The following is an 11923-nucleotide window of genomic DNA, read 5'->3' on the forward strand; positions in this document are numbered from 1 at the left end:
GATGACGATCTTTGGTCTATCGAGTCTGCACTGACCTACTCACACTAATCCCACTTTCCAGCACTTGCCTTGTGTGTTATGACCTTTCAACTGCTCATCCACTTACTTCTTAAAGATGGTGAGGTTTTATACTTCTATTACTCCTCCAGGCAGTGCATTCCAAATTCCTACCACCCTCTGGGTGAAAAAAATAGCTTACTCAAATCCCCTTTAAACATCCAGCATTTCATTTTAAAATTATGCCCTCCAGTTATTGATCCTTCAACTGAGGGGAGAACAGTTGCTTTCCATGCACCCTGTTCATACCCCTCAGAATTTTACACACCTCAGTCAAGTCCCATCTCAGTCTTTTCTTCTCTGAAGAAAACCCAAGCTTTTTTACATATCTAAAATGTTTCAACCCAGGCAACATCCTGATGAATCTCCTCTGCAATCCCTCCAATGCAATCGCATTCTTTCCACATTGTGGTGATCAGAACTACACACAGGACTCAAGCTGTGGTCTAAGCAAAGTTTGTTTTACAGCTCCAACATAACCGCAGCAGAGTGGGTGAACACTTTGCAAATCTCCTACGTTCTGTCTGTAAAAATGACCCTGAGCTTCCAGTTGTCTGGTACTTCAGCACATTACTGTTCCTGAGTCAATACTTCTGCCTCAGGCTTACTGCAGTGCTCCAGTGAGGTACATTGGAAGCTGGAAGAATAGCATCTCATCTTCCGATGTGGGAACCCTACAGCCTTCAGGATTCAATAAGGGTCTGAAAACCTCCTTCCATGTCCTTTACCCATTCTCACATGCCAGGTCCTGTCATGATGTGGACTGCTTTCAGCATGGTCAATCTACATTTGCGGACTCATTGTGCTGACTCACTATTAGCTTTTCTCTTTCCCTGGCTTACCAGAAAATTAAGCAATGCAAGCAAACATTTATTTTTAAAAATTAAATAAACTCTAACCCTAAACTTTGCACAGAATTTAAGCTCAGTAATAGAACATTGCTCTTTCATTTATCTATTCACAGTATGTGAGTGTCAGTAGCTGGGCCAGCATTTATTATCCATCACTGAGTACCTCTGAAAAGGTGTTCATGCATCTGTTATTTGTTTAATTACTACAGTCCATTGATACAGGTACACTCTCCGTGATGTCACAAAAGGGAGTTGCAGACTTTTGACCCAGAACTAGTAAAGGAATTCTGATATAGTTCTATGTAAAGATGGTGCGAGACGTAGAGGAAATCTTGCAGGTGGCGATGGTTGCATTATCTCTCTACTGCCCTGGTCCATTTAGGTGGTAGAGGCTGTAGATTTGGAAGGTGCTGTTAGATGAGCCATGACAAAATTCTGCTGTGCATCTTGTAGCTGTGGTACACACAGCTGCCACTGTTCCTTAATGGTGAATGGATGGAATGCCAAACAAGTGGGCCGCTTCGCCCTGGATTCTGTCAAGCTTCTTGAGGGGTACTGGAGTTACACTCATTCAGGCAAGTGAAGAATAGTCCATCAAAAACCTGACTTGTGTCTTGTACAAGGTAGATTGGCTTTGGAGAGTCAGGAGATGAGTTATCCATTGTAGGATTCCTAGAGTCTATCATGCTCTTGTAGCCACAATATTTGTTGGTGGTCTAGATCCATTCCAGAGAATGATAACCCTAGGAATGTTACTAGTGGGAAACTAAGCAATGGTAGCACAATTGAATGTCATGAGAGATGGTTAATTTTTTTTCTTGTTGGAGATGGCAATTTCTTGAATATTGAATGACATGAATGCTACTTGTCTTTTATCAACTCAAGGAACTTCTGCAGTGATGTCCTGGGACTAAGATGATTGGACTTTAACAGCCACAACTATCCTTATTTGTGCTGAGTTTGACTCTAACCATTGACTCAATTCCCATCAACTTGAAATTTTACTTGGGGTCTCCAATGCCGTAGGGTGTCATGCTACCGTATTGTCAAGGACAGTACACTCCTCTCACCTATAAAGTATAGCTTTTTAATCCATTTTTGGATCAAGACTATAACAAACTTTTGATGTCTGCAGCTGAGTGGTCTGGAAGAATTTAAATTTAGCATCAGTGAACAAGATACTGCTGAGTAAGTAACTCTTGATAAGGTTGTCACTATCGATCACTGTGATGGGGTAAAATTGACCGGATTTTCTTTTTTTAAAAATGGACAGGACTTGCCTGGGGAATTTTTCATATTGCCAGGTTAATGCCTGTCTAGTAGCTTGGTTTTGGGTGTGACTGGTTCTAGAACACAAGTTTTCAGTACTACAGGTGGAGTGTTGTCAAGACATACAGTCCTTACAGTATCCAGTGCCTTCAGCCGTCTTTTATATCATATGGAGTGAACCAAACTGGCTGAAAAGTGACATCTGTGATACCAAGGCTCTCATTAGGATGATGAGATGGATCATCTACTTAGCATCACTGGCTGAAGATGCTCATAAATGCTTCAGCCTTGTCCTTTGCACTGATGTGCTGGGATCTCTCATAATTGAAATGGGGATGTTCATAGATCTTCCTCCGATTAGTTTTCAGTTACTTACCACCATAATTCATGGCTAGATGTATCAGGATCACAGAGCTTGCATCTGACCCATTAGCTGTGGGAATTGCTTAGCTCTATTTCTCACATGCTGCTTCCGCTGGTTGGCAGACAAATAGTCCTGTTCTGTACATAGCTTCATCAGATTGCCATCCCATTTTTTCAGTATGCTTCATGCAACTCCTAGCAGACTCTCCTTTAATCCTCATTGAACCATGGTTGGTCCTTTAGCCTTTATGGGAATGGTAATGTGAGTTATGTTGGGCCATCAGATTATATATCATGCTGGAATATAATTCTGCTGCATCACATTTAATCCAAATATTCTATGTTCCCTTTCCAACCTTACCCATATCAACATATCCTCCTATTCTTCTTCCTCATTTTTTAAAATTTAGTTTCAAATGCATTAAAGGTGCTCTTTTCAACCAATGTGATAGCCAGTTACACATTCTAACCACTGAGTCAGTAATCTGCAATTTCACCCTTAAGACTTAATATGAAACTAAAATAACTTGACAAAATGATGTCGCATCCAAGGAACAGTAACTCTAATATTTATACAGGCTTCAATTCTTAAAAAAAAACTTGATTGTGGTTCACAATTAAACAGTTACAGATTTCCGGACATGTTTCACCCCCTACCCTGATTTTACCACATCCTAATGAAAACACGACCAGCTTGGCTCAAAAACCAGAAGGTTCCAGCTAATGAATCACATACTTTACAGCAGATACAGTAAGTATTACCAGCTGTGACATTCACATTCTGCCAATTGAACTGTGGCAATCTCGGCAGAACAAGGCTGACACATTTGAAACCAGCTGTACTACAAACCACAAGCAGAAAAACTTCCAGCTGCCTTCTCAGGGGCTCTTTTGTCTTTCTGGTTGTCTCGCCACTTGTCCCTTGACTGCTGAGCACCCACAGCCATCTTGTTTTTACAAGGTCTGAGGAATCCAGGGCAGGTCTTAGGTTAATATCTGCATCTTGTGCCCATCTTACGGAAAAGCATTTGCAAATCAAAGGTTTCTTTTAATAAGCATGGATCCTCTATTTTTCTCCATGCAACAGCCTTGAAACATATCCTAAAGCAGTTCACTCTCCTTACTCAGTTCTTTGAAAAGCCAGCAGTGTTTTTCTCTCCCTCCCAAACATTTAGGAGGAAAATTCCATCAGACATTTTATTTCTGAAGAAACATTCTTTGGAGCAAACAGGGGAACTCAGCACTGCAGAGGGTGTGGGGGTTAAACACATGTTCTACAAGTGTTGGACAAACATTTTCTATTCTCTTAGAAGCACTTTGAGTAGGTTTATCGTGCTCAAGTGAAAGAAATTATAGCAGTGGCGTGATATTGCATGGCTTGATTTTAAACACCTCTTGGAATGTGTTTACGCCGTGCAGTCCATTAAGTGAGACTTTAGTGCAGTCATTTAGTATTGTTCTTTTCCCTGGAGTTCATTAGCACATCTCTGGGGGATGGTGTTACCACTCACAGCTAAAGGAACACAAGGGAGGCCATCATGGAAACAAGCAGGCACAAAATAAAGTAGTGAATACGCCAATACCAGCACTCTTCCAATGCAAGAAAGTACAAATTCCACCATTGCAACATTATACATCTCTGTCTCTGCCTCACCCTTGCCTTTTTTTTAAAAACCTCAAATATTCCAATGTCAGCCTGGTTGGCTTCTTTTGCTCTTCGTAAACTTGAGCTCAGCCAAAAGTCTGTAGCTCATGGGCAACCTCACACCAAATCCCATTCACCAACACCCAAACATGCTGGCTCTTGGTCAGGCAGCCCCTCAGTATTAAATTTCCACATTCCTGGTTTTAAATCCCTCCATGACTTCATCACCTCCCTTTGTCTTTAACCTTGTTAAAACCTACAACTTTTACTGGTATTATATTTCTTGTGCATTCCCAACTTCCATTGCTCCACCATTGGCAGCCATGTCTTCTCCGAACTTAGATCATATCGTTGGAATCCATCAATCAAAAGCTCTCCTCCTTTATATCGCTCTCTTCAACTACCCATTCACACAGTCCAGTGTCAAACGTTCCTTTGCAGTGCTTTGGGTTGTTTTATTGTATTAACAGTGCTATATACACAACACCTTGTTCCTTCTGTTCTAGGATAACCTCATAATTTCTTCAGACCTGCTATAATGACATTAAGCTCAATACTGGTCACGGTGTTCACTGCAAGATGGGAACAGGACCCAGTGGCTTTAAAGAAAACAATCAATCAAATAAATAAACAAACAAACAAACAAAGTCACTCACTCCAGAAGACCACTTTCAACCTAGATCACAAGCCGAAAATTGTCCAATTACTTTTGGAAGTGTTAACCCATCTGAAGGGAAGCTCAGATACTTGGTTCAAAAACAAGAAGTGATAGAGCAAATTTACTAAATATTCAGCTGAGTTTCACTCAGTTTCTGTAAAGTATGGATTTCTGGAGATTATTTTCTAAAGCTGATGCAGATATCTCTCTGTTCAATCACATTAGTAGCATGTCATAGTAATAATAAAGCTTGGAGACATCTTAACACTTACACAAGGTTAATTTTGCTTTAACTATTAAACGATGCCCAACACAGCATATCTCAATATATTGACTCTGTCCTTCCACATCAGATGCCCATATAGCAAATCTATTCTATCACCTTGTTGAAACGAAAAGACTGACTATTTCCTGCTCCTGGCATTGTGTTCAATTCTGTACAGTAACAGCTTCACCCCTTGCAACACTTGGAAGCCTTTGGTTCATTCAATAAGTAATTTGCTCTTCTTCTGATGGTATTTCATCCATTGGAGAACTGCTGTATTGTCCTAAATTATAACAGCCTCTACACTTCAAAACTCCTGCACATATTGAAAAACTCTTTAAGATATCTACAGGTTGTGAAAGGCACTATGTAAATACAAGTTCTTTATTTCTTCAGTAATTATTCCCATGAGTATTTGGTTCAGTAAACAAATCATTTCCTTTCGAGAAAAGCTCAAATTTTCATATGACTTGAGTCCTTGGATCATTTAATAAATCTTAATGGTTGTGTTGGGACATTTAAAGGTGTTTGAAGAGATTTTCACAGTTGAGTTTTTTTTAGAAAACATATCCCACTCCCATTGTCCCAGACAAAAGAGGCTAAAACGATTTGGAGATGGGGCTGTCATTTAAATGAAACTGGCAAGTATTGGGGTACTAAACTTGTTGGATATTGGGATCCAAGTGGTTCAAATTGGTTCCAACACAGAAATGCTGAAGGTGGTGCTCACACTGACAAAGGTTAAGATGAATGGGAACCCATATTGTTCTTTATGCCTCCATGAAAATCCAACATGCTGAAGCTTCCAGGGTTGTATTTTGAAGGATCTCACTAAAGTCCCTTTCTAAGGTTAAACATTCAAATCACTCCATGCTGGGTGTCTGGGGTGAAGTATGTGAAACTTCAAATTGCAACCAAGAGTCCTAAAATCAATAAAGACCCCTAGTTTGTAGAATAAAATAATCTCATCATAGAAACCAACAGAGAACTTACTGTCAAAAGGAAATTCATTGCAAAATGGCAGTAGTGGGATGGTCAGCACCTTTGTGACGTTCTGCCATCCACTTGTGTTAATGAGTTCAATACTGTTCCTTTAACTCTTGCCACAGCCAATGATAATCAGCTTGTGTTTTAATTAATCAGCAGTTAGGCCAGAGTAAGAAAGAATTGAAAAAATACTGCTGCTTTAGAGGGTTTTAGTTCCTTAGGTAGCTTATAATAAAGGCAAGCAATGTGAATATCTCTCAAGCATTAAGAAATAATAGATTTGTTTAGATTTGCATTAAGAAATAATAGATTTGTTTAGATGTGTTACAAGTGTAATTGGGCTCTTCGGACATAGGACCATCTGGGACAAGATATTAATTATTTATTGTGGGCACACTAACATTTAACAATTCCAATCTTGTCCCATTTCCACAAACAGTTAGCCTTTTCCATCCCATTGTTAAAAAGTCACCTCAAGTCTTCCCTTCATTGCTCAGACCTTTGCGTATTGGAGTTGGGACGTCATGTTGAGGTTGTACAGGACATTGGTGAGGCCTCTTCTTGAGTACTGTGTGCAGTTCTGGTCACCCTGCTCTCAGAAGGATAACATTAAACTGGAGAATGTTCAGAAAAGATTTACCAGGATGATGCCAGGAATGGAAAATTTGAACTATAAGGAGAGCCACAGAGTCAGAGACATGCAGCGTGAAACAGATCCTTTAGTCCAACCAGTCCACACTGAACGTTATCCCAAACTAAACTAGTCCCACCTAACTGCTCCTGGTCCATTTCCCTCCAACCTTTCCTATTCATGTATCTATGTAAATGTCTCTTAAATGTTGAAATTGTACCCGCATCCCCCACTTTCTCAAGAAGTTCACTCCACATGCAAATCACCCTCAGTGTAAAAATTTGCCTCATTCCTTTTTGCAAGGACTTTTTTCACTGGTGCCGAGGAGACTGAGGGGTGACCTTATAGAGGTTTATAAAATCATGAGGGGCATAGATAGGGTGAATAGCAAGGGTCTTTTCCCAAGGATGGGTGGGTTCAAAACTAGGGAGCATTTGTTAAGGTGAGAGGAGAAAACTTTAAGCAGGACATGAGGGGCAATTTGTTTACACAGAGTAGTTCAGGTGTGGAATGAACTGCCAGAGGAAATGGTGAATGAAGGTACAGTTACAACATTTAAAGGTCATTTGGATAAGTACATGAATAGGAAAGGTTTGGAAGGATATGGGCCAAATGCAGGTAAGTGTGATTGATTTATGTTGGGAACATGGTCAACATGGACTGGTTGAGCTGAAGGGTTTGTTTCCATGCTGTATGATTGTACGACTATGATTATGTCACTATCTGCAAAATTGCCCACGAGTTTTAATGTCTACATTACCCTCATAAATTTCTACCATTGATCATCCTCTGCTTTTAAACCCTGGGAATACACTGGGATTTTGCTGTTCCTTTAATTAAATAATAATTGCAGTACATTCTTAAGTCCCTTGGTCAATTTGTAAGATTTGTGGTCTAAAATAGTGATTCAATCAATGCACATGGGCCATTGGGCATTCATTGGGCAAAGTAAAGTGCACTTCAGAGGATTAAGCTTGAAACAGCACCTATTCTCTCAAAAGATTACCTGCAATCTGTAAAAATGGCAGATCATGCAAGTTAGAGGGATGCATCTCATCCAAATCCAGCATCTTCGAGCAAACAGTTGTCATCTTTGAGCAACAGAATCAATTATTTTTCTTACTATTTCACTGACTTCAAACTAAACTTCACAGAGTTGCACCAAGAGGGAGAAGGAGCAACAATGGAGAAGATTCCATTCCGAAAGACAAAAATCTGACCAAAAAAAGTGAAAATTCTTGATTGTCAACAAAATCAATTGAATAAACAATGAAAACAACAGAGGGAGTTGGATTTTACCAGTGATGAAATGGAGTTAACGAAACATGAATTAAAACGTTGTTTCCACATTGAAATCACTTTGGACTGAAACATTAATCTGGCAAATGAATTGCGGGGAGCAAAGCAGACCACCAGGAGGCTGCCATCAAGGTACATGGCGAGGCAGAAAGCAGAAGACAACAGATGCCAATTGCAATATTGCGGGTATGTTTCTCTCTCTCTTTGGTAAAATATTCATTTAACACCTAGATATGGATAGATATGGACCAAACACAGGCAAATGGGAAAAATTTAATTGTGACAACTGGGCAGCATGGGCAGGTTGGGCTGAAGGGCCTGTTTCCATGCTAATAACCTCTGTGGCTCAATGACCTCTGGACCAGAAGGACTGAGTTCAAGTCCCATCTGCTCCAGGGGTGTGTCATGACATGTCTGAGCAGATTGCTTTAAAATATTTATGACTCTCACTCAGAGGTATGCAGTGAAAAGAAAATGAGAGCCCAGGTTCAATTTGTAGATGTTTTAAAAAAAATCTCTTCTGGTGCAGTTACAGCATGCTTACCTTCAGCTCGGAGGTCAGGTACATGTCCCACTGCCCTGGAGGTGTGTCACAACAGGTCAGAACAGGCTGATTTAAAAGAAAACTTAAGTCAGCAAATCCCAAACTAATAGGTTCAGACCAAAAGAAATAAGAACAGGAATAGGCCCCTCTTGCCTGCTCTGGAATTCAGTAAGATCATGGCTGATCTGACATTTCTCATGCCCACTTTCCTGCCTTTCCATTACTTAGGGCACCAGCCTATGTTGCATTATCACAAAATATCCAACTACAGCCCATCTTTGAGAAGCTTTTGGATCAGTTCATGGAATCTATCATAGAATCATAGAGTCACAACAGTGTGAAAGCAGGCCATTTAGCCCATTGAGTTCACACTGACCCTTTGAAGAGCATCCCACCTTACACCTGTCACTCACCTATCCTGCATATCCCAAGACATGGTGGACAATTTAGCATGGCCAATGCACCTAACCTGCACATTTTTGGACTGTGGGAGGAAATCGGATCACCTGGAGAAAACCCACAAAGACTAGGGAGAACGTGCAAACTTCACACAGACAGCTGCCCGAGAGTTGAATCAAAACCAGGTCCCTGGCACTGAGAGGCATCAGTGCTAACCACTGAGTCACCGTGTCGCTCTGCAGTCTCAACAATTTGATAAAATCTAAATCCCTGGAGTATTCAATCATTGAACTAACAGCAGAAGGTCATTCAAGAATTGATTGAAAGAGAACTTAACACCAACATTAATTTAATCATGTCCTATCCTTCTCTCTCATATAACAAATACTTTCTAGGAGTCATATTTTATCATATATAGTGATTAATGTGTTTATTTATTGTTTCCGAGCTGTACAAACAATCAGGTGTTTGGTTTTGATCTATATTCTGGAATATGAAAGGACAATCATGTTAGATATATTAGTATTGAAGGCAGAAGTTAACACACTCAGTCGAAGAGAACATGACTTGTAGCCATTCTTGCACATATGAACATGTGAATTAGAAAGAAGAACAGCACACTAGACAGTTTACGCCTGCTCCACCATTTAACAAGATCATGCCTGAACAACATTTCCATCTTCCCCAATAACCTGTGCTTATTAAGAATCTATTTATCTTTGCCTTAAAAAGTGACTTGAGGACTCTGCTTCCACCACATTTTGATGAACAGAGCTCACAACCCTCTCTGAAAAGAATTTCTTATTTCTGTCCTAATTGGGAAACCCCTCAGATTTTTAAAGCAATTACACCTAGATCTAGATTCTTACAAATGTAAGCATCCTTTTCATATCCATCCTGTCAAATTCCTTCAGTATATACTATTCCAATCAAGTTGTCTCTTACTCTCCTCAACTCCAGGAGTTACAACCCTCACCTTGTCAATCTTTGCTTAGAAGACAATGTGCCTTTCAGCGTAATAGTCTCGTAAATCTTCTCTGAATTGCTACCAATGCATCTACACCATTTCTTAAAAAAGGAGACCAATACTAGAGACCGTATTTCAAATATAGTCTCACTAATATCAAGTATAACTGTAACATGACATCCCTGGCTTGTGTACTGAATTCCCTTCAATGAATGATAACAAACTATGAGCTTTCTTAATTACTTTCTATACCCAGTAAAGCCTGTATCTTTTTATTTTTCTGTTGTAGACCAAAACGACAAAGCTCCCCAGGTAGATGGGCAGTTTGTTTGTGTGAACAATGTATCCAGAAGCCTTTGAACTTCCAGAAGGGCAGATGGTATCCTTTCCTCTACAAGGAAAACCACCTACAGCCTGAAGAAAGCCAGTTCATTTTCCCTCACCAGTTGTTGCCTTTTAACAATAAGACAGAGACTCTATAAGTTGCAAACTAGTCATGGTGTTCTTTCTGCGAGCAAGTGGAAGTACCTGGAGAGGCCAAAGAAAAACAGTCCAGGCAAGCAGAAAGGTTCATCTCAAATGAACCCTGTTAACAAGGAATGTTGAATTGCTCTCCCAGTTTTTCCTTCCCCTCACGAGACAATAATTGTTTGTACCTGTCTGCAAGTGTATGTCGGGTGAGCTTTAAAAGGGAGTCAGAGTTTTAATTAGTAGAGCTGGATGTTGATAGCTCATGCTTCTTTACTTGTAACTAAAATAGCTCCCTGATGAAGGATCAGTGCTCGGAAAACTTGTACTTCCAAATAAACCTGTTGGATTACAACCTGGTGTCATGATTTTTAAAATGTATTTGTTTGTGGTAAATAGCAATTCTTGTTAAGAGCACAGATCTGGTCTGTTTTCTGTTAAACTGGGTCTGAAAAGTCTGGTAAATTTTGGAATTTTGTGAACTTAGATAAAATCTTAAACTTTTGTGATAACTCTGACAACAGCATAGCTTGATTTCAAGCACACTACTACAGTGAGGCATGCCAACCCTTTGCATACTAATCTATTTTGATTCATGCGCTCAGAAACCCAGTTCCCTTTGCATTTCAGAGCTCTGAAACCTTTCAGTGTTTGGAGTATAAACTTTTTTCTTCTTCCTGATAAAGTAGACATTCTCACATGAAGTGAAGGCTACTAGCATTATTGCTGGACTGTTAATCCCGAGACACAGGCAATGTCCTGTGGACCCAAGTTCAAATCCCATCCTGGCAGATTTAGAATTTGAATTCAATAAACATTTGAAATTTAACAACTATATCTTTAGTCCTTTCAAAGTCATTGATACAAGTTGTAAGTAGTTAAGGCTCCAGTGCCAACTCCTGTTGTACACCACTCATAGAAAGTGACCCAATTATGCCTATTCTTTATTTCTGTTTGCTAGTTACTATCTTCTGTTTGTGCCAATATGTTACTCTCCTCACCATGCAATTTTACATTCTGAAATAACCTTTGATGTGGAACCTTCTCAAATGCCTTCTGGAAATCTAAATACAATGCATCCACTGGTTCCCCTTTATCTGCAACACATGTTACGTCTGAAAAGAACACTAATAAATAATTAAATACATTAAACATGATTTCCCTTTCACAAAACCATGGTAAGTCTATTCAATTACTTTGAACTTTTTGAAGTGCCTTGCTAAAACACCTTGAATAATGACTTTCACCTTGGTTATGGAGAGAGATAGGTGCGTGCAATTGGGGGTTTTACAATTGGGGGAAGGGTAATTACGATGCTGTAATACAGGATCTGAGGAGCATAAGTTGGGAGCATAGGACGTCAGGGAAGGATGTCGTGGAAATGTGGAACTTTTTCAAGGAACAGATACGACGTGTCCTTGATATGTATGTACCTGTCAGGCAAGAAAGAAATGGTCGTGTGAGGGAACCTTGGTTGACGAGGGAGGTTGAATGTCTTGTAAAGAGGAAGAAGGAGGCTT

General features: G+C 39.8%; 1 protein-coding gene across 11 annotated transcripts in view; it reads right to left on the reverse strand.

Moving 5' to 3' along the window:
- bnc2 (basonuclin 2) overlaps window positions 1–11923 on the reverse strand; it is a 519175-nt gene that overhangs the window by 239013 nt on the left and 268239 nt on the right. Inside the window, exon 1 of one of the 11 annotated variants that reach the window (XM_043717614.1) lies at window positions 8570–8634. The exons of the other annotated variants lie outside the window; for them this stretch is intronic. Within the exon in view, the coding sequence (XP_043573549.1) occupies window positions 8570–8593 (24 nt within the window). The 5' untranslated portion in view covers window positions 8594–8634. Of the gene's footprint in view, window positions 1–8569; window positions 8635–11923 lie in introns of those variants that run through there. 11 annotated transcript variants of the gene reach the window in all.

The sequence above is a fragment of the Chiloscyllium plagiosum genome, chromosome 2 (assembly GCF_004010195.1).
Source record: "Chiloscyllium plagiosum isolate BGI_BamShark_2017 chromosome 2, ASM401019v2, whole genome shotgun sequence".
Taxonomy (NCBI): Eukaryota; Metazoa; Chordata; class Chondrichthyes; order Orectolobiformes; family Hemiscylliidae; genus Chiloscyllium; species Chiloscyllium plagiosum.